The 24403-nt window shown below is 36.1% G+C and overlaps 1 protein-coding gene across 1 annotated transcript in view; it reads left to right on the top strand.

Annotated features, from left to right (window-relative positions):
• Window positions 1-24403, top strand: part of TBC1D1 (TBC1 domain family member 1) — a 252928-nt gene that overhangs the window by 171837 nt on the left and 56688 nt on the right. Inside the window, exon 10 of the mRNA XM_074231584.1 lies at window positions 3574-3759. Coding sequence (XP_074087685.1) covers window positions 3574-3759 — 186 coding nt within the window. The remainder of the gene's footprint in view (window positions 1-3573; window positions 3760-24403) is intronic.

Here is a 24403-nt window from a genome sequence, read left to right as displayed (position 1 = left end):
TATTTTCTTTTTTCCCCCCATTCTTTTGATTTTGTTTTATTGTTTCTTAATATCTCCTGGAATCATTAACTTCCACTTAACCCAATTCTAATTTTTTTTTTGCCTTTTTTGGGTAAATTTACTTATTTATTTTCACATTACTACAATAGTCTTGTTGTGAAAGTAAACATAATCCCCCCTCCCTCCACAGAGATAAAAAACCTCAAGAAAAATAAAGTGAAAGGGGGAAAAAAGTGATCTTTAGTGTATATTCAGATACCATCAACTCTGTCTCTGGGATAGATCGCATTCTTTATCATAAGTCCATCAGAGAAGTTGTTTCATTATTTTTTCTCACACTTGCTGTTGCTAGCTGTATTTATTTCCCTCCATCCTGTTCCTCCTTATTTATTCTATTCTCTCTTATCTTTCACCCTGTCCCTTAAAGGATATTGTATCTGACTACCCTCTCCCATGATCTTCCCTCTCTTATATCTCTTCCCTCCCCTCCCCCTGTCCCCTTTCTCTGAACCCTTCCTCCCCTTTTTTCCTCTAGGGTGAGATAGGTTTCTATACCCTATTGAGTGTGTATGTTATTTCTTCTCTGAGCCACTTCCAGTGAGAATGAAGGCTTACTTGTTTCTGTTCACTGCCCCCATTTCCACTCCATTGCAAAAGTTTTTTTCTTGACTTTTTTACATGAGCTGTCTTAGCCCATTCTACCTTTCCTTTCCCATTCTCCCAATATATTCCTTTCTCACCCATTTACTCCATTTTTTACAGTATATTATAGCTTCAAATTCAGTTCCCTCCTGTGCCTTGTCTATATATGCTCCTTCTAACTGCTCTAATAGATGAGAAGGTTCCTATGAATTATCAGCATCTTCCTATGCAGGATTGCAAAAGTTCAACATCATGAAGCCCCTCATAAATTGCTCGTTCTGTTCACCCTCTCTGTGCTTCACCTGAGGCCCATACTTGAAGTTTAAACTTTTTTTCAGCTCTGGACATTTCAACAAGAACATTTGAAATTCCCCCATTTCATTGAATGTTCATTTTTTTCCACCCCTGAAAGAGGATGTTGTGTTTTTCTGAGTAGTTGATTCTTGGTTGCATTCCAAGTTCTTTTTCCTTCTGGAATATCATATTGTAGGCCTTTAATGTGAACATGGCTGTAATCTTGACTGCAGTGCTATGGTAATTGAATCGTTTCTTTCTGATGCCTGTAATATTTTCTCTTTGACTTGGGAGTTCTGGAATTTGGCTTTAATATTCTTGGGAGTTTTTCTTTTTGGATCTCTTTCAGGAGGTGATTGATAGATTCCCTCAATTTCTATTTTACTCTCTATTTCTAGTATCTCAGGGCAGTTTTTCTGGAAAATTTCTTGAAAAATGAAGTCTAGGCTCTTTTTCCTGGCCCAATAATTTTTAAATTATCTCTCCTGGATCTGGTTTCAGTCATTTGTTTTTCCAGTGAGATATTTCATATTTTCTTCTAATTTTTTCCATTCTTCTAGTTTTATTTTTTCTTGGTTTCCCCCAAAGTCATCAGTTTCCCTTAGCTCCATTCTACATTTGAAAGAATTATTTTCTTTAGAGAGCTTTCTTAACTCCTTTTCCATCTGGCCAATTCTGCTTTTTAAGGCATTCTTGTGCTCATGGACCTTGTGAACTGCTTTTCCATTTGACCTAAGCTGGTTTTTAAGATATTATTTTCTTCAGTATTTTTTTGGTATCTCCTTCATCAAGCTTCTGACTTGGTTTTCATGATTTTCCAGCATTGCTCTCGTTTCTCTTCCCCATTTTTCCTCTACCTCCCTTACTTGATTTTAAAAATCTTTTTTGGACTCTTTACTGCCCTGAGACCAATTTCTATTTTTATTGAAGACTTTGGATACAGAAGCTTGGACTTTCTCATCTTCTGAGAGTGTGTATTTTGATCCTCCATGGGACCAGAGTAAATCTATGGTCAGGTTCTTTTTCTTCTGTTATTTGCCCATTTCCCCAGCAAGTGAATTGATTTTAGCTCATCGTTAAGGTGGAGCTCTGTTGGGGGGGGGGGGGGATGCACCATCTCAAGCATTTGAGGGGTTTTTGCAGCTGTTTTCAGGGACACCCCCCCCCATGGACCTACAAGTTCTCAATTCCTACAAGGTCTTATGAGAAACTCTGTGCTCTGGTCTGTGGATGACCTCAAGCTCTCCCCTCTGTCCTGAAGCTCTGAGGAGGGTCCCTGCTCCGCTATGGCAGCATAGCTCCTTTTCTGAGACTGGACAAAGCAATAGCGTCCTTCCTCTGGGATAGCAAAAAAACCTCTGCAGTCTCCCTGACCGCCTCATTGTTGGGGATTGAATGCTCTGGAAGCATCTACTGGGTGGCTCCTCAGGCCAGGACTGCACTGAGGCCTGTGCTAACCTGGGCTCTGCACTCTCTCTAGAGCAACAGAGTTTTCCCACTGACCTTACTATTTGTCCTTGGCAGTCCCTGTGCTGAGGGGTCTGGATTTAGGAACTTACCCAGATGGACCCAGGTGCCCTGTATGTGGGCTATTCCTGATTGGCTGGAGCTAGTGTACTCTGGTGGCAGGCGCAGCTTGTAGCCCTTTCTAACCCTGGTGGAACAGACCCTTTCCATGGATCTTCCAAGTTGTCTTGGGCCAGAAAATTGTTTCACTCAGTCTTTTGTGGGTTCCACTACTCTAGAGTTTATTTTGAGGCATCCTTTTAAAATTGTTTGGAGGAGAATTTGGGTGGTCTCAAGTGTATCCCTGCCCTTTCTCCACCATCTTGGTTCCATCTCAGCAGTGCTTTAATGACTCAAGTTTATCCCTGAAACATATCCCTGTATTCTTCTGATGATGGGTATGAGGGATAACTGATCACCATTGTGCTTCTCTGGCATCTTCAGCACATGGTGTTGGCTCCTTCTGTGGGACATGATCAAGAGTCAGATGATGTTGTTGGGAAGGGGGACTGTTAAGGATGGTTATGAGTTTAATGCCCACGAAGATATGATCAGATTCATTTGAGTCTCTTCTTCTTGTGATGCTGTAAGGCTATGAGTAATGACATAACAGTTTCACAGGGCTATTTGCATTTTTATTAGGCCCTAAAACTCTCCTTGCATGCCATTTTATGCATAAATTGCAGTTTTAAGAGCATGACCTTTTAAGGGTAATCTACTATAATGGGTAGAACTGCATAATAAATGAGATTTTAAAATATAATAATGACATCATTATAGGATATCAATATATACATACAGATATATGTATATATTATTTACATATATGTGTGTTTGCATATATTATTTATATTTATATAAATTACATATATATGAAATTTGACTGCATCATGTGGTGGTAAGATTCCCTTCCCAGGAAGCCTTCAAGAAAAAGGTGGATGGCTACTTGATGGAGTTGTTGTAGAGGATATTTTTGATCAGGTATAGGTTAAACTAGATGGTCTCTGCCATCTCTTCCATCCTTCCCTGCTCCTGAATTCTGTGATGATTTGATAACTGTGCTTATTGGTACTTCACAGAATAAATTTTAAAGAACAAAGGTTTCCCATCTTCAACTTTTTCCTTTTCCAGATTATTCAGAACTGGGAGATCTCCCCCCTCGTTCACCATTGGAGCCAGTTTGTGAAGATGGTCCCTTTGGCCCTGTAATAGAGGAAAAGAAGCGAACATCCAGAGAACTGCGGGAACTCTGGAAGAAGGCAATTCTACAGCAGATTCTGCTGCTCAGGATGGAGAAGGAAAACCAGAAGCTGCAAGGTTAGGGGCCATTTATTTGATTCTAAAATTTTACTTTCATTTGTTCAACAAGTGTTCTGAAAGTCATAGAAAACAAATCCAAAAAATTTAATATGTACTTGGATTAGTAGTATTGGACTTTAGAATGAAATCTGTTTTTAAAAAATTAGATAATTTAGAACTATATCCTGACTCCAAACTATTTTAGTTTCTTCCAATGCATTGTTACTAGCAATTTAATATCTAGCTACCCATATTTATTTCTTGTTGTTAAACTTGGAATTTTTGATTAGGAAATTGTAAGTACTTAGACCCCAAAAAAGTCTGTTGTAGGATTCAGTACTTATATCTTTTACTTTAAGTATTTTCTGTTAGTATCCCTTCTTTCATAAATGCCTGTATTTATATTGAATATCAGGTAGAAAGCTTGAATTTATCAACTTAGGTTTTTACAGTATCTGATTATTCACATATTTTTAAAAAAGGCATCAAATGGAGAATGAGAGACAGAGACCAATTGATCACTACTTTGAATCAGGGAGACCTGGGTTCAAATTCTGACTCACACTCTTACTTGCTACATAATTCTGAGTAAGTTCCTAAACCTCGATTTCCCCAACTGAAAAAAATGGGTCTGATTATAGCTTCTACTTCATGGAGTTGTTGTAAGGCTCAAATGAGATGATTTATGTTTTATTAAATGCTTTGCAAACAATCAAATACTTTAGAATTACCAATTCATTATGTAGGGCTTATTCCACTTAAAATGCTTACCTCTCCCATTTCACTAATGTTTAAAAAAAAATGAATTGGAGAAAAGACATCTATGTGTTTTAATTATGCTATTGCTTGTTTTATCTTATGAGCTGTGATTAAGTATTAGGTAACTTCTTCCCCCAAAATAAACATAAGAAATTCAGAATGTCTCCCTTCTTTGTAGTCACCTTATAAGAATAGATCCTTTTTTCAGTTATTCTGCTATTATTTAGGACATTTGCAGAATCATAGCAAATTCTTTTTTAATTTTTCAAAATTGTAATCTTTTGAATGTCTTCAAGAATGGTAAATTATATTTTGTGAATTGAATTTTGGCAGTAGTGAAAATGTCATTTGGCACCACCTTTTATGTGTTTGAAGACTTGGATTCTATAGACTGTTTTTTTTCCTCTGACCTTGGATGTCTGATACCCAAAGACTCCATGAGGTGTGAGGGAAGAAGAAAGCTCAAAAGGGAAGAAATGAATATGGCAGGGAGGAAGCTAGAGTGGGCTGAATATAAAAGAAGAGGGGAGAAGAGATTTATTTCCTTTACTATCCATAAACAATCTTTCTCATTACATCAGGCACTAGTGGGGGTGGATTGTGGGGGGATGTCATTGAACTCTATTGTTCTTGTGTTTTGTACAGTACTTCTCATAAAGTAAGCACTCAATAAATGTCTTCTGAATGAATGAATTTGTTTGAACTGTCCTGATCCCTTGGAATTGAAATTGGGGCCTGGATAGAATAACATTTCAAGTATGGAAATGCTTGTTGAAATCTTAGGGAGGGTGTTTGTACAGTAGTATATTACCAGTATTAAAAATGACATACAACTGGTAACATGCCTTTAAGACCTACTGTAAATATGTAAGACTTTTAACCACATATAAAAAATTTAATTTTTTTTTTAAATTGCTGTTCCACCTCATGTATAACCTCCTGCCAAATATATAATCTCCATTTCATGACAAGGATACATTAATTTAAGGACATTCTTGGCCACCAGACTAGGAGGAATGGAGACTTGGGAATTTTTGCCTCACATTGCCACTGATGTGAGTCAATTAGCATTGCCCTGTTTTGAGCTGTAGCATCTCATGTCCTGTCTTTAAAGATGACTTGTGAGATAAGGGTGCTGCTATAAAGCAGGGATGATATTACCTGGCTTCACCAGTGTCTTGGGAGGAATCTTAGCCTTAAATGGTTAGGTAATAGCCATAGAACATCATTCAAATTAGTTGGATTTGATGTGACTGTTGAGTGCACTGGAATGAATATTGGAGAGATTCCAAAAGTCAACTAAAGTTGGCAGTTGACACTTTTTTTTTGCATCGAGAACATTAACCTGCAAAAGGATTTTGGTGCCATTTACTCATCTCATCTGCCTCATTAGCAGGTTTTGTTTGTTTTATACTCTCTTGAATTTAGTTCTCTTTTCATTGATTATTGGTAACTGGGATATACGTTTATCTTTATGGTGTTAGAACAGGGATAAACTTTTAAATAAAAGTTGAATTAGTACGTCATTATATGTCTGCATTAACATAAAACTTCTAAAATTTTCTCCCCTGGAATGACCCCTATTTCAGAATGCTTTCAGACCTCTGGAACTGTCCATTGACAACTTGGAGGAAAAAAACACAGCTAAGTAATGTGTTACAAGACTCTTTCTTTTGGGAACAGGTACTGATCGGTGACTTCATTAGCATAGGGAACTGATAGATGAAGATACTGTCTAAAAATTCAGGGCAGAGCTTTCTCTTTAAATTACAAACTTCAGAGACTTTCTGTGATGCTTAGCATCACACAGCCAATATGTGTTAAGGTAGGACTTAAGCCAGGTCTTCTTGGATCTGAGACTTCACAGTGCCATCTTGCTTCTCAAAAACACAATAATATTTAGAAAGTTAAAAAACACAACTAGCAAATTGAGAGCCTACCCATCAATTTAGGGAATGGAGGAACAAGTTGTGGTATTTGATTGTGATGGAATACTACTGTACTATAAGAAATGATAAGGGGTATGTATCATTTTAGAAAAAACTTGGTAAGACTTATGAACTATGCAAAGTGAAGTGAGTAGAACCAGGAGAATTTAGTGCATGATGATCAACTGTGAAAAATTTAATTATTTTAATTACCATAATGATCAAAGATAATTCCAAAGGACCTATGATGAAAAACTTTAGAGAGAGAAATTATGAGTTCTCTGTACAGCTTGAAGAATGCTTTTTTTAAAAACTTTTTTTTAAATTTTTGCTTTTGGCAGCATGATTAATATGGAAATATGTTTTACATGAAAAAAAGAAAGAAATAAAAAACCCAACAAAATTAGATTACAGTGTAAATAAGATTTGGTGAGTATCAACCCAGGACTGACCAGTGGAGAAGAAAAGTAGACATCTTTATGTATCTTTAGAAAATCTGGTGTAAGATGACATGAAAAAATTTCTGATTATTATAGGATAAATTTAAAGAGCTGTTCCCAGACCCTTGCCTGACCTATTCACTAAAAAAGAAATGAGGTGGATATATTCTAAGCACATCTTGCCTATGTATAAGTAGTGTTTGCTAGTTTTTAATATATGAACAGTCTCTTGATTACTATTCTGGAAACATTTCATGATCCTTTCAGCAAACTTTAAACTTCATTCATAGAATCATCTAATTTTTATATAGCACTTTAGATAATAGTTAGTCTAGCTCCCAATTTTACAGATAAGGGAACTGTGGTCTGGGAAAGGAAATAATTTGTCCAAGGTTGTACTACTGCTCAGTTGAAGAAGGGATCATTCTCCTTCTCCAGCCCAAACCTCTCTGGTTGTCCTCTATATTCCATTCTTTGATCATTCTGTCTCTCTCATCTTTATTTATCCTTACTTGCTGGCTCCTTTCTTGCTGCCTTCAAATATGGACGGACGGATGGATGGACGGATGGACGGACGGACGGATGGACATTAAGTGTTTTTTGAGCATCAGAGTGGAGATACAAACACAAGCAAACATGTAGTCTCTGCCCTGAAAGAATTTAGTCTAATATGGGAAAAAAGTAAAGAGGGACAAGAAAGAATGGGAAGGCAATAGTAAGCATGGTGGCTGAGATATTAGTTGGAAATGTCTTGAGGATCCTAGGGAAAGAGTCCAAAAAAGAGGTGGAGGATTGTCAAAATGTAGGTCCTTAAGAAACTGTCACGCAACCCCACCCTGTTCTTATTATTTACCTATGTCTCTCTTCCTTTTCATAACTATACTCCTAGAAAAATGCATCTGTTTGCAGTTTTTCTGTTTCTATACATTTTAGGCAGCTAAATTGTTGATGAGAAAAAAAGCATCAAATATTAGTTATGCCAAAAGGAAAAAAGACATTTCACTTTTTTGGCTGAATCAAAATCTTTTGTCTGGAACCTCCTGAACATGCCAAAAAGTTATACTGTCTGCTCTCAACAAAAGTCTCATGTGTCACTACTCAATCATTCATTCTAGTCTTAGAGAATGGTGTTGACTAGCTCCGGTCTTCCACGTTGCTGGGCCCAGACATGTACAGTTTTTACTTATCTCTAGTTGTGTAGAACATTGTTGATATTGATAGCTAGCTTTTATTTAGGCTATTTCATCTGCTCTCAATAGCTCTAAGGGGGGGGGCTGTGATTATCCCCATTTTACGGATGAGGAAATTGACATGGTTACCTGTAGACTGAAAAGTCTAGGATTTTGTATTTTTTTTTTAGAAGGAGCCAAGTAGCAGACATTTAAAAAATTATTCTTCAAAATAGTCTACAGATTCTGAAGGGAGATAGAGTAAACATGATACATGGGAAAGCAACTTAGGATGCACCTCCAGATCTCGAGGGAGGGACATGAAAGTAAAATCAAATCCTCTATGATTTAAGTAGAAGAAGGTACAGTATGTAGGTCAGAGATAATAATTCTTCCCTTGACCTTATAGCAAGATCCATTTTAGAATTTCCAATGTTTCTAAAACCAATGAAAAATGTTCACTTTATATAGCTGATGTTCAATTTGTGATATAAAACTTTCTATATTTTCTAGAGTTAGCTAGCCTCTGGCTAATATTTGTTTTCATGCTATGCCAACCTAAATCATATCAGCCAAACTTGAATTCTGTTTTTCTCTTTTTGCCTTTCTCTTGTCATTGCTTATATTTATTTGTGGAAGTGTTATGTGTAGTTAAAATAAATTGTAAATGTGCACGTGCACACACACACACACACACACACACACACACACACACACATATGCACACAATACTGAAAGCAGGAAAATAAGAACACCTAAACATTCCTGATGGATTATCCTATTTATCTCTAGAAAGTCAAATGAACCCAAAGAAATGTTATGATATTGTTTGAATTGTTTGAAATTGAATTATAGGCTATCAAAGGGATGATTTCTTAAAGAGAGAAGGATAGAACAAGAGAATGAACATTTTTATCTTTTACTTTAGAGTAAAATAAACACTGAAAAGTAAAATTAAGTTTTTCTTTTGAATAAAATGTATCTCATGAATCTCATCCCATTGCCTCATCCCATGTCTAAACAACTTTATTGTTCTCTGTAGAATTTTAGCTTATGAGTAGTAAAATTTATTCATGTCTCACAGAGATTTTTTTGAGTAATGTTTCAGGAAAAAATTGGCTCCCAACTCAGAAAACATGGAGTTTACCTCCTCTCCTTAATGCTTACTAACTTTGTGACTTGAGACCAGTTACTTATATCTGTAAAATGAAGAGGGTAATTTACATCACATCTGAGTTCCTTTCAATTCTGATTGAATGAATGAATGAATGAATGAATGAAAAATCAGATGACTGAAATAACACAAATACTTATAGAGTGGGAGGCAGTATTCAGAATAGATACGATTATAAATTGTTTCCAGCAGAAATTCTCCAGTGTTTTACTTTTTATTATAGACTTCTTCATCGCTAAATTGGTTGTCATCTTGTCTAATGCTTTACTGATACCAGCTGGAGAAAAGAATAGCTGTTACTCGGGACCATATTTGTTTTTGTAGGGGCCATCTGTAGTATACATATCTAAGGATGGAAAATATGGAGCAACTCATGCTATAGTCATAGCTGAAAGTAAAGTACTGTGTACAGTGTTAATATGTGATGTGGATGACACTCACTAAAGTCATGCGACTGTTAGGAGTTACAGACTAGTATCCTGTCCCACCTGCAACTTCATACCTTTTCAGGATCAAGGCCCTCAGGGACGAAGGAAAGTGCTTTCTACATGTGAGATTAACTATTTGGGAACTGCAAAGTGGCCCTTTTCTTGGCTCTGCTGCCCTTAGAAACTCCCTGGAATCATTGCTATTTTGGTTATTGCCTTCATGGGATTCCCCAACCTCTGCCTATGAAGTTTGACTTCTATATTAGCTGTGTGGGAATTAACAGTGACTGTTACTTACTACATCCTCCCTCACCCAAGTTAGAGCTTCAGAATGGTTGGTTAAGGGTAGCAGATCCTTACATCATAAAGATGGCCCTGGTTAGGGCTATTCATGAATTGAGATCCTGCACCTACATGAAGAATTGTTCTCAATTGAGATGATCTCTATTATTTCATTTGGATAAATGTTATTCATTTGTCAGAATATTAGCTGATTAATTTGACTACTACATTTCTTGGTTAAAACACTAATAGTTTAGTTCTCAGTTCACTTTTTTAAAAAAGCTTGTTCAGGAAGATATATAAAATCTGTTGATTATTTCTAATTTATCGTATGTAATCTAGCTTATTTGTACATCGTTGCTAACTTGTCTTCCATATTAGATTATGAAATCCTTGAGACTTGAGACTATCTTTTCCTTTTTTTTTTGTAACCCCAGCATTTAGCACCTGGGACATAGTAGTTGCCTAATACATGTTTATTGACTAATATGTCTGATGATAATATATGGGAAATAGATAAAATAATATGACATTGACTTTTGCCATTCAGATCAATAGATACAGAAAAGAGACTGAGAGCATAGAAATCACCTGAGCCAGCAAACATTTAATCTTTCCAAGCAGAGAAATATGACAGCTAAGAGTAACATAATATTAACCTATTTTAAAGATCTTATTTAGGAAGATTGTAAGTAGCAATTTTGCCTCATAAAATGGAAAAGTGATGGAGAAAGCAGGTTTAATGAAAACTCAGTGAGAGACAGAACCAGCTAAACAAAATCATACTGAAGATATTTAAGGATCAAATAGGAAGAAAGATCAAGAGGTGAAAAATGGAAAAGAGCTCTAGAATCCCAACCAGATAGAGCTACCCCTTGTGTTGATTATTTTAAAGTCATTTACAATCCTTGATGTGAATCGTGAGAAATTAGAAATGCCATTAAGGATCATATAGAAGACATCCTTGATGTACTTATGTAAGAGAATAGGCAGACTTTCTCAAATTAACTTCTTCAGTGACACAATATACTGAAAAAAGTAGATAATAAAGATTCCTTTTTTTTAATGTTTGTTGAGCACACTATTAAAAAATAACATTTCATTCAATCATTCCCTTAATTGTTTCCCTCCAATAAGATGTTTCCAGGATATTTCACAAACATACAATAGGCATTGTAACAACAGGGTCCTATTTGCATGACAGCTCTGGAAAGCACACTTGTTAAAAGCATTTTCCACAGTCATGAAAGATAGCTAACAAAGAACCCAAATGGAAGAGGGGTTCCCTATAGATAATGAGGTCCTCCTGGTGCCCTGAAACATTGTAGAATATTCTAAATGAGATCAGTAACCACCTTGAATAATTCAGTCTTCCTATCCATTCAGGGCAATCCTAGTGGATGAAGAATGCTTATTCCCCAGACAGATCCATGTACTTGGCTTGTAAGAGGTGAATTTAGTTCATCAGTACATATATCTAAATGTTGTATATAAACAATGATCGTGACTCACAACTGAACAGTAGAAAGAAATCTGGTTAGACTGCCTTCACATAATGGTGTAGAGTTTATTTATAAGCTATGTTCTCCTTGAAACTAAATTGCTTATTTTTTTTAAATTTATTTTTATTAAAGATGTTATTTGAGTTTTACAATTTCCCCCCCAATCTTGCTCCCCACCCCCCCCCCCGGAAAGCACTCTGTCAGTCTTTACTTTGTATCCATGTTGTACCTTGATCCAAATTGGGTGTGATGAGAGAGAAATCATATCCTTAAAGAAGAAACAAGAAGTCTAAGAGGTAACAAGATCCAACAATAAGATATGCTTTTTTCTAAATTAAAGGGAATAGTCCTTGAACTTTGTTCAAACTCCATATCTCCTTATCTAGATACAGATGGTATTCTCCTTTGCAGACAACCCAAAATTGTTTCCCATTGTTGCACTGATGGAATGAGCGAGTCCTTCAAGGTTGAACATCACCCCCATGTTGCTGTTAGGGTGCACGGTGTTTTTCTGGTTCTGCTCATCTCACTCAGCATCAGTTCATGCCAATCCCTCCAGGCTTCCCTGAAATCCCATCCCTCCTGGTTTCTAATAGAACAATAGTGTTCCATGACATACATCTACCACAGTTTGCTAAGCCATTCCCCAATTGAAGGACATTTACTTGTAAATCCCCTATTTTTAACTTTAAAATTCTTCTGATGTTGCTATAGGACTGGCATATAATTAAAAACCATTGTTTCTGTAGAATTAAAGTTGAGAGCTAATCCAAGAGTAATGGGGAGTTTAGAGCAAAGTGCAAGTAGAATGCAATACTTGACTGCCTGAGAAGTGACATAAAAGATGTTATCATAAAGATGTATTGATTAGAAAAGAAAATGAACTGGTCTTATGTTGAGAGCAAGGAATAGCAAAAGGACATGTTATATGTTTCGATGTTTTAAGATAATTATAGAAGACCCCAACAGAATAGGTAAATCCTTGTGAAGGATTTATGGGCGGTGACAAGAATCATACAGGGTGCCAAGGCATAGATGGGTTATGATCTGTACCATTGGATAGAATATCCACATTGATGTTATATTGACATATCTAATTATACAAAGTTCTTTTTTTAAAAAAATTTTTTTTATGCAGGGCAAATGGGGTTAAGTGGCTTGTCCAAGGCCAGGTAATTATTAAGTGTCTGAGGCTAGATTTGAACCCAGGTACTCCTGACTCCAGGGCAGGTGCTCTATCCACTGCACCACCTAGCCACCCCCATATAAAGATTCTTAGGCAGGGAAAGAGCAGATATAGGATTGAATCCTGTTTTCTACCATTACATATAATTAGCCAGGGTACTTTCTCTTTCTTTCTTTTTTAAGTGTCTGAGGCCAGATTTGGACTCAGGTACTCCTGACTCCAGGGCCCATGCTCTATATCTGTTGTGCCACTTAGCCGCCCCCAGGCAACCACTTCTTAAGTAACCTTTATAAATCTCTGGGAGGTCCTTAACCCAACTTGCCCTGAGTTGGGTCTCTCCAGAGCAAGACAAACTAAATCTTCCATCCTTTCTCCTCCCTGGAGGTTCAAGTAGAAGTAATATCTTTTTTCTTCTAATTCTATTCTTCTAAGACCCCATTGCAGTGTATTTTCCTAATATTAATCACCAGTTAAAGTTAGCATCTCCCTTGGGTTATGAAGTAGTTTTTACTGCCCCAATACCTTTTATAACCATTTAACATTTATTAGCTTTTACAAAAGGGATATTTACTGAGAAGATAGAGAAAGACAGGAAGATTCAATCACCACCTCTCCCAGCCCCTTCCTCTCCACCCCTAACTAGAGGAAAAAAGGCATTGTTTCAAATATTATCCTTTCTCTCCAAGGCTAAAGGTTCCCCCACCCTCTCATAGGCACTAATGGAGTTATCTGTTTCACTAAAATCAAGGTTGCCAGAGAGGAATCTTCAATTTGCCTGTTCAAAACTCAATCTCTCTATCCATTTTTCTCCCCTCAGTCTTAGAGGATGAAGTATCCCTGCTCCTTGTCTTTTGGCACTTCTTTTGAAATAAATATGAGCCCAGAAGAGCCTCCTTGCTTCAAAGTTTCTTCTAGAAAGGCCTTCTTAGATCCAGTTGGCATTTTTTATCCAGTTGAATATCTTAAGTAAATATTTTATTTTATCCTAACTCCTAGAAATACTCTGTACTCAGTTGATTATTAATAAATGTTTGCTTGTTTTGGGTTTTTTTTTTTAGGTTTTTACAAGGCAAACAGGGTTAAGTGGCTTGCCCAAGGCCACACAGCTAGGTAGTTATTAAGTGTCTGAGACCAGATTTGAACCCAGGTACTCCTGATTCCAGGGCTGGTGTTTTATCCACTGCGCCGCCTAGCTGCCCCTTAAATGTTTGTTGAATTGAACTGACCATACTGTATCTCTTTCTTCTTCTTTCTGACTAAATTCTAGTAGAGTCAGTCTGACACTGCAAAAATTGGTTTTGATAAGAAAGGAAGGAAAGCAGATTTCACGTGTATGTGTGTGTGTGTGTTGAGAGAGAGAGAGAAAGAGAGAGAGAGAGAGAGACAGACACACTGATTTTGGGAATGGTGATTATTTCCCACTACTCAAATTGAATATTTCTGTTTACTGGTAAATAACTTCTCCATTTAAGTCACTTGGCTCTTCTTTTTATGAAAAGTTGGTGTAGCTAAAGTAGTGTAGGTATAGCTGTAGTCTTAACTTCTATTAATCCTATTCTCTCTTCTTCTGAAATTTATATTGAAAAACTTTTTCTTAAAGTTTCTATATTTCTGAAAAGGGAAGAATGATAACAATAATCTTTCCTTTATTTCATTTTTTTAAAATAAGAAAGCTGAAATTATAGCCTTTTTAGTGTCACAACGAAGAATAGGCAGATGACAAAATGATTATTGGCTGGATTGTTGAATTGATAAGCGGGAGAAAAGAAGCATTTCTCCTCTGTTCCCATATAGCTGCTCAGAATTGATCAACTTCATTTTTTAATGATACTAGTGAATTTTTCCTCAGACCCTGGAGTTATGATTTCTACTTTTAAAATGGAGGAAGAAAAAAATTCCAAAGTATGCTCCCCAGAAATTAAGTGATGTCATAATATCAGTGTATATCATCTGCATGAATTGACCATATCAGCCCTTCCCTGGAATCCTTCTTTTAGCTTACCACACATTCCTAAATAAATTCCTTATTGTTGAAAACCATCTGGACCAAGTTTTCCATCTGTTCTTATTCCACATGACCCTGCCTCTGTTTTGTAGACTTAAAAATACTAGCAGCAGCTAGTATTTTATATAATGATTTCTTCATTATGATTCTTTGATTACTTTAGTGTCATATGACACACACATATCTGTGTGCACATGGGTATAATAATTATGTCATTCCCATTTTACAAATCGGAAAACTAAAACTTGGGAACACAGAGCTAGTAAGAGTAAGAACTGGATCTTCCCAGGTCCTGTGGTTTTAAAAACCTTTTCTATTCCCCCACTCTCAACCAATTCATCCTTACATATCTGCCAAAATAGTCATTCTAAAAAGCACATGTTTGCTACTAGAGATCAAAGAAAAAAGAAAAGAACTCATATGTACAAAACTCTTTAAAACAGTTTTTGCACAGAATTGGAAATTGAGGGGATACCTATTAATTGGGGAATAACTGAACAAATTGTTTTTTATCTTTGTTATGTAATACTATTGTGCTTTAAGAAATGATGAAAGAGGGATAATTTCAGAAAAATCTGGGAAGATCTGTATGAACTGATAGAAAAATGAAATAAGTACTGTATGACAGTGAAAGTCCACTGTGGAAGAGTAAGCTTTTCTGATAACAAAATGATCCATGCCAATTCCAGGGGGATTCATGATGAAAAAGGTTATCTACCTCCAAAGAGAACTGATGAGTTGTAAATGCAAATTGAAGCATTTAAAAAAAAAGCAAAAAAAACCCTTTTTTCTTTTCATTTTTTGCAACCTAATATGGAAATACATTTTGTATGATTTCACATGTATAATAGTTCTTATATTCCTTACATTCTCATTGGGTGGGGAGGTGAAAGACTAGAGGGAGGAAAAGAATTTGGAACTGAAAAAAATTTTTAAATGAATGTATATTTTAAAAAACAAACACATGAGAACACCTAGTAAAACAAGGAAAAGCAAAAGCTGAAGTCTGAAAGTCTATTATTCCCCTACTCAAGTCTGCAGTAGCTTCTTGTTGCCTACATGTGGAACCATCAGTTACAGTAAATGGCTAAATTTTGAATCCTGTGGCAATATCCTTTCGAAGGAGGTACACATTGACAAGGAAATTGGCACATGCATCGCCAGAGCTAGCTCAGTATTTGGGAGGCTCCAAAGTAAAGTGTGGGAGAGAAGAAGGATTAGACCGAACTGAAGGTCGACAGAGCCATTGCCTCTTGTCATATGCCTGTGAAACCTGGACAGTCTACCAGGGCCATGCCAGGAAACTGAATTGCTTCCATTTAAATTGTGTTAGGAAGATTTAGAAGATTGCCAGACACTGAGGTCCTTCCTCTCTCTCCAGCTAAACTGTGCTTCACAGAGCTCTGCTCCGATGGGCTGGCCATGTTGCCAATCATAATGCCAATCATAAGCTTGCCAAAATGATTACTTTATGGATCCCTCACACAAAGCAAGTGTTCACTTGGGGGTCAGAAGAAGTGATACGAGGACACTCTCAAGATCTCTGTTGAGACATTTGGAATTGATGATTGCAACATGGGTGTTTCTGTGCCAGTGTCTCCCAGCATAGGGTGCCCTTATCAGAGAGGGCAAGATGTGGAAGCAGCTCAAAGGAAACGTGAGATGCCTAAGTTTAGAGTAAATACCCCAGGATTCCATACCTGTTCCCAACCTGTGGCAGCACATTCCAAGCTCGTATTGGTCTGATCTGCCATAGTCTGACACACTGTAACTTGACAGTAATGTGATGTAGTTTTGGTCCTCTGAGAGCGAAAGACAAGAATCAATCACCAACCAACCTAGATAAAATCCAAAATTCTTAGTTTGGTATTTATAAAACCTTTCAAAATTGAATTCAACCTATCTTGTCAAGTTTATTGTACCTTATTCCCCTTCAGGTTCTCTATATTCCAGCCAAACCTGTCCTCGGTGTTCTACTTTTTGACAAAAAAAGGGGAACTGTGATGGTTGTTTCCCATGCCTATAATGGACTCCTTCTTCTTCTCTATCTCCTAGGCTCCGTTATTCCCTACCTTTCTTTAAGGCTTAGCTCATATAATATTATCACAGCAGTATTTGACTTTAACAAATTGAATGCCTTTCTTATAGACAAGCAGTAAACCCCCAGCATTTTGTCTTTTCCCTTATTCTTCTCTAAACTGTGCATTATCACTTCTGAGGTTCTACCTATTTTTTACCCCAAGTGCCCTTGATATGTACAAAAGTCAAACATCAGTTTTTTTAAGTTTTTGTTTTTGTTTGTTTTTTTGCAAGTCAATAGGGTTAAGTGGCTTGCCCAAGGCCACACACCTAGGTAATTATTAAGTGTCCGAGGCCGGATTTGAACCCAGGTACTCCTGACTCCAGGGCCGGTGCTCTATCCACTGCCACTAGCCACCCGTAAACTCAGCTTTTTTAAAAAAAAAAAAAGTTTTTTATCAGAAACATTTTCAGCTGAGAAGTAGCAAGATAAATGAGTGTTCTAATTAGAGTCAGAAAGACTTTAGTTCTAATTAAGTTTGCCATTTACTATCTGTATGACCATGGAGAACTCATTTAATTCCTCCGAACTTCAATTTCTTCTTCTTTAAGTTGAGGATAATAATACCTATAGTTTTGGCTTTTGAGGTTTTTGTTTTTGTTAAAATTCAAAGGAACCCTGTTTATGTAAAGTGTATTGCTGACTTTAAAAAAATATACATGTGGGGGCATCTAGGTGGCGCAGTGCGGCGGATAAAGCACCGGCCCTGGAGTCAGGAGTACCTGGGTTCAAATCCGGCCTCGGACACTTAATAATTACCTAGCTGTGTGGCCTTGCGCAAGCCACTTAACCCCATTGCCCTGCAAAAAAAAAAATACATACATATATATATGTATGTATATATATATATATACACACACACACACACACACACACACACACACACGTGTGTGTGTGTGTGTGTGTGTGTGTGTGTGTGTGTGTGTGTATTTGTTGTTGATATTCTGTTTTGGAATCAGTTTCATTCCAGAATATATCCCTTCCTCCCTCCCCTTCAGAGAAGAAGAAAAAGAACATTCAGCAAAATCACCCAAATACCTGCAAAGTAAAGGAATTGTATTAAATGACCTCTATTCCAGCTCAATATCTAAAATCCTAGAATGCAGAATTCAATCATTTTGGACAGTATATGCCACATTACACACTCAGTTCTTCACCTGGGCAAAGAAGAAAAATGAAATTTTCAAGTCTTCCTGTGAGAGTCAAGCTTTAGAGACTTTTAAAAAATTAGATAAAGTCAACTATGAGTCTAGCCAAGATCATTGTTATTATTTGGGTGATTTTGTGCCTTTTGACTTGGTTTTCTTTCTTTCTTTTTTTTTTAAGGTTTTTGCAAGGCAAATGGCCACTTCACTACCTAGCCTCCCCTTGACTTGGTTTTCTAAAAGAAACTTTGTGAGAGGAAAATGAGATTTAAAAATAGCCTTTCAATAGGCAGCTAGGTGATGCAATGGATAGAGCACCAGTCCTGGAGTCAGGGGGACCTGAGTTCAAATTCGGTTTCAGACACATAATTCTTTCCTTGCTGTATGACCTTAGGCAAGTCATGTAACCCACTACCTTGCAAACCCTGCCCCCCCCCCCAATAGAGCTTTCTTTTAAGTTGAGCTTCATATTACTTCATGAAGAACCAAAGTAATAAAGCTTGGTTTTACCACTTCTAATGATTAGGAAGAAACTCTGATCTCCAAATGAAATGATTTTCTTAGATAAAAAAGGAAATGGGGAGAGAGGAAGCCTTGGTCTGGTTCAATACTTGAAGGGCAGACAGACCTTCAGATTATGGTCTAATCTGTGACTGTGTTTTACATTTCTGAAGAACTGAGAGAGAGAATAGGTGACCATAATCCAATTCTGCAGCAGGGAATCCCAGATTTCAGAGTACACATACTTAAAGTTGGAGGGATGGAGAAGTATCTTGATATTAAGTGGCCAGCACAGGTATAACCTTGTACAGGTATAATACCAGTACAAGCATTTCCTAAAACAAAATTCAGTTCATGCGTAATTTAAGACATTATCTCATGGTGTCATTGGTTCCCCTTTGAAAATGAAAGATATCCAACATAGGCTCTATTTATAACAGTATTTCTAGGAGAAAATGTGTTGGAAGCTCCAAACATTTATTTAACTTACAGAAATGAATTTTTGGAAAAGGAAAAGGTTTTGATTTGATGTGACAATTTTGTTCTTTTCACTTTAAAAATTATTATTCTTTGTTGCAAACTGTGGTAGATCTCTGGTTAAGTAATAGGCAGGGGGGGACAATTGGCACCAGTACCAAGGACTTAATGGAATTATATTTTATGACTTTTACCATTTGAAATTAAAAACTAAAATGTTGCTATAGATGTTTTAATTTTTAATATTTGTATATTTCATTACATAACTTATTAGGGAAGGAAATTTGGTAAAGTAGAGCTTTAGGGTTGAAGTTAGAAGACCTGGACTTCACTCAGAAGACTTTGTAGTGTTTTTGGTCTTGATGAACTTAATATGTCATTTATAAATTTGGAGAATTTCATTATTAATAAAGAATCTGAGGTCAGGCTTGGTGGCAGACTATAATTTCTTGTCTAAGAAAAGGGATTGCTTCATTCTTTGTCTTTATATCCTAAGGGCCCAGCATTGTATTTGGCACTTTGGTAGGTACTTTATTTAAATAACTTGTTGATTGATTGATTAAGTTCAGAAGACATTCTGAAGTTTAGAATTTTAATGAATTCTGTTTTGAACATAATGAGTTTGAGATGCCTATGGAACATACAAGTTCAGATTGTCCAACATTCGTTATTGGACTGTAGAATTGAAACTCAGAAGAGAGAGAGGAGCTGGAAAAATAGATTGGGAAGAAATCTACATAGAAATAATAATTAAAATCATGGGGGCTGAGGATCATCTCATAAGAGAGTCTAGAGAGAAAAGAGAATTCAAGACAAAGTATTGGAGTATGCCCATAATATCACATTAAAGCTATTATAACTATTCTAGTGTTAGGCAGTATGATAGGAAAAAAAAATTTTTTTAAAAAGAGGCGGTATGATAGGGTGGAATAAGTAATCCACTAAGAATTAGATAACTTATTTTAAATAATGTTTATACATAGTTGTTTGCATATTGTCTCCGCTATTAAATTGTAAGCTGGAAGGCTTGTATTTGCATTTCTTTGTACCCCCCAAATTTTGCAGTATCAAAACCAAGTAGATGCATCATAAATGCTTGCTTATTTGGCTTGACTTGTCCTGGATTCTCTTACCTAGTTTACCTCGCCTTTGCTAGGCTGCTATGGGAAAGACATTTAACTGCTTTGGGTGTCAGTTGACTCATATGTAGCCTTAGAAAATTGAACTCTATAATCTTTTAAGCTGCCTTCCATTCCTGTGATTCTGTGGTTTCCTCTCTTTCCATGTTAACAGATTTATGATGTTCATTTAAATGACTTATGAGCAAATTTACTGAGTCAAGAATTGAGAGGGATTAAAAGAATGTTTATTATGTTCAACCTAATTGAAAAGTGTATATTCTCAGAGGAAAAATGTGTGTGTGCATGATGGCATTATTTTAGTGAAGCTAATGAAAAAAAAGTATGACATTTAGAGCATGGCTTAAAATGTGAAAGTACATTTATGATTTTTGTTTCTCTGTCAGATTCAAGAAAAAAATTTTAAGAACATATTCACACTTGGATTTAAAAATTAACATTAGTAAAGAATGCCAGTTCATCATCTCTCTAAAATGTATTTGTATGTGCTTTGTACTTATTTCTAAAATCAATATATTTTGATGATGGTAAATATATTCATGGATAGCAATACAATGATGACTATTTTTATGAATAAGATTTGAGGAGCTTTATCTTGGCAAATCATTCCTGAGTTTTGAGTCAAGATAAGGATGGATTTTATATATTCCTTTATCAGTTTTTTCAATGGAGCATTGTAGGTAAGAGTTTGAATTTTGGTAATTCCTAGCTCTACTCAGCTAGCATCCAATTTCTGGTTGAAGACTTAACATGAGTTGAACCCTTCCTGTTTACTTAGTATAACCACCCACATCATTTCTTACCTAAAAAATTAGACCAAATTTCTAAACTGGTCTTCCCATATACAATCTCTCTAAGCCTATAATTCTCTCTCTTTTTTATTTATTCATTCATTTATTTATTTAAGGCAATAGATAACATAGCTAGGCAATTATTAAGTGTGTCTGAGGCCAGATTTGAGCTTAGGTCCTCTTGACTCCAGGGCCAGTGCTCTGTCCACTGTACCACCTAGCTGCCCCTTACTGCATGGAATTTGCAATGCCATATTTTAAGAGTGACATGGACAAATTAGAAAAGATGGAGAGGATTACTGGTTTGTTGAGGGTTCTGGGAACTACATTATATGAGGCATGGTTGCAAAAATTGAAAAATAAGAAGGAAAGCTTTACTGAAAGAGGTGACTTGCCTACCAAGGAAGAAAGGTAAATTCCAACTCTGTCAAGTCTTGCTATTTCCTCTGGTCTAAAAAATCAATAGAGCTGACTTTTTTTTTGAGGAAACTGAATTTGGAACAGGAATTCTTCTGATACCAGAGAGAAGAGGAACTACCAGAATTGCTCTTTTTGAGTAGTTAAAAGAGCTTCATAGTCCCAAAGGAAGTCATCTAAGACAGCTCATTTTTGGACAAGAATTCCTTCTCCAGCATTTCGAAGAAGTTACTAGAATTAAAGATCATCTCTGGACTTTTGAGATTCAAAGAAGACCAGCTATCTCCTGCATATCTGTTCCAACAATCCCTAATGGCTTCTCTCTACATTGAAATCCAGTGAGAAATTATACTTCAGTGACTTCTCCTGTCTGAGAACTGACCCTCTTTCCCCCCTCCAAAATCATCCAGGCAATTTTTTTCCACTATAAAAACCCATTATCCTGTAATTGGAAGAATACTGTGGTGATAGGTACCTATAGATATCATACCAAGACAACCCAGGTTCAGGAACTCTGAGCCCCGGAAGAAGGCCAATAGTATTCAACTATAAACCTCAAAGATCCAAACAGTTCCAATCCCAGGATGTGGAAGTCAGTGAAAGAACCCAAAGGATTAAAGGCAAGACCCTTCTTAGTTAGTCAGCCCACCCAGAAGCAATATATTAGGGGACATAATAGGCCTCTAGCACAAAACCTCAATTCAGAAATTAAATCTGGAGAAATAGATACATCAAAAATGAAAACAACAACCAGGGATTTCCCAGAAGGAAGCAACTCTTCAATAAAGGAAGAAACGTATTTTCCACAAAGACTTCAGGAATTCCTAGAAGAAATGAAGCAAAATATAAAAAAAAATGAAATAAAAGAACTAGAGGAAAGAATTGAAAGTACAATAAATAACTTAAAAGAGAATGTGGTAGACATTAGTGAAGAAATGGAGTTATCGAAAAGAATAGATCAAATAGAATTCAATGACTCCAGGAGACAGCAAGAAATGGTAGAACAATGTGAAAAGATAAAAATATGAAGAAGAAAATGTGCAATATCTGTTATCAAAAACACCTAACTTGGAGAATTGGTCACAAATTGATAATATAAAAATAATTGGGCTCCCTGAAAATATTGTTATGGTCAAAAACTTGGATACTATATATATATATTTAGTTTTTACAAGGCAGTGGAGTTAAGTGGCTTGCTCACAGCCACACAGCTAGGTAATTAGTAAGTATCTGAGGCTGGATTTGAACTCAGGTACTCCTGACTGCAGGGCCGATGCTCTATCCACTGTGCCACCTAACTGCCCCAATTGGATACTATATTTCAAGAAATCATAAGTGAGAATTGCCCATGTTTGTTAGGACCAGAAGGTAGCATAGATAGGTCACCTCCTCTAATAAATTCCCATATAAAGACCCCTAGGAATGTCATAGTAAAACTTGAGGATTCCCCATGTCAAAGAGAAAATATTACAAGAATCCAAAAGCAAGCAGTTCAAATATCTGCAGCTTCAACTATAAATAATGGGACATTATTTCACCACAGAAAAGGATTAGAGATGATTTCATAAAATTCTGGGTAGTATGAACTGATACATAGTGAAATAAGCAAAACCAGCAGAATTTAAAGAAATTACTGGCAATGCAGAAAACTTTCAAACTGAAGAATACAACTAAACAAGAACTAAGGTTTCAGAAGACCTGACCTTGAGGAAATTATCTTTAGGCAAAAGGGATGGACACAAGATGGAAAAAGTAGCCAATGATTTTTAGACATGCTTACTCTAGATAAATTTTGATTGTTTTACAACTCCACCCACCCGGGTCCTTTTTGTTTTTCATTTAGAAATAGAAATGGCAAAGAGAAACTTTATTTCCAAAATGTAATAATGGTAATAATATTCTTTACAAGGCTATTGTAACATTTAAATTCACAAATTCAACCAGGAACTTACAGGAGAGCAGCTTTGAATTGCAAGTCAGAATTATAGATTAGCAGTATGGGGAATGTTTTATGTGTGGAAAGTGTTTGGTATTTAAACTTAGCAATAAAGAAAACTTTGTCTTGCAACCAAAAAAAAATGAAAAATGAGAAAAAAAATTGATTATATATGTTTGCTACATTCAGATATTTGAAAGCTCCCATATGAAATCATCAGCAGACTGTCTGTTAATTTTGTGAGAGAAATAGGAGTGGTGAGTGAGAGTTCTAGGGAGGAAGATTTAAGCCAGTAATAAAGCAAACAAAAACCCACCCAAATAAAGTTATTTTTTTTATGATTAGAGCCATCAAACAGTAGAAATAAACCTTACAAAATAGTTTGCTTAGGTGCTCAAGTAGTCATGAATGCTTTAAGTTATGAATGCTTTAGACTGAATTTCTAAAACCTCTAACATTACTTCCATCTTCTAAATTGCTAAGTAGAATGTTTGATTCAGACAGTTTAAAGATTAGCTAATTGAAATTCCTGCCTCTTGTTTAATCCAAAAATCTTGTTAAGAAAATTTTTTTTCTTTTAAGAAATAGTTGAGGGGTAGCTAGGTGGTGAAGTGGATAGAGCACCAGCCCTGGAGTCAGGAGTACCTGGGTTCAAATCCAGTCTCAGACAGTTAATAATTACCTAGCTGTGTGGCCTTGAGCAAACCACTTAACCCTATTACCTTGCAAAAACCTAAAAAAAAAAATAGTTGAGGGCTAAGGATTTGAATAAGTAAGACTTTTATCCTATGCTGATACTCTAGGGCCTATTTCACAGATAAACCAATCTTGGCTTATATATTATCCCTCTGGTTCTTAAAGGGATGTGTAGTATGTTTTGAGTTTTGCAAAAAGTGTCATGAAACTTGGGTACTAAAATAAAATTTAGAAGTAAGTTTGTTAGTATGAATATTACTTATCCAAAATATATAGCATGGTTTTATTGTTCCATGTTTGTTTTAATTGCAAAACATCCTAGTGACTCGACCTTGAAACTCAGAAAGAATTCAAGAAAAACTACTGTTTTTAGTGAAGCAAAACTGCACACATAAATCTGCTGACTCCTTAGTAGTGTTGCCAACTTAAATGTTCAGTGCATGGGTATTCTTCTTGGAAAGAATACTGTGCCAGCAGGGAAAAAAGTTTGATAACCATTAAATTTACCTCAATCCAAAACTGACCATTCTTGGATCACACTGTTTAGCTCATTGTGATTCCTATTGCCTTTAATCTTGTTCACTTTATGTCATTAAGACATAGTAGG

The sequence above is a fragment of the Macrotis lagotis genome, chromosome 3 (genome assembly GCF_037893015.1).
Source record: "Macrotis lagotis isolate mMagLag1 chromosome 3, bilby.v1.9.chrom.fasta, whole genome shotgun sequence".
Classification (NCBI taxonomy): domain Eukaryota; kingdom Metazoa; phylum Chordata; class Mammalia; order Peramelemorphia; family Peramelidae; genus Macrotis; species Macrotis lagotis.
This window is presented reverse-complemented; position numbering and strand designations above follow the sequence as displayed.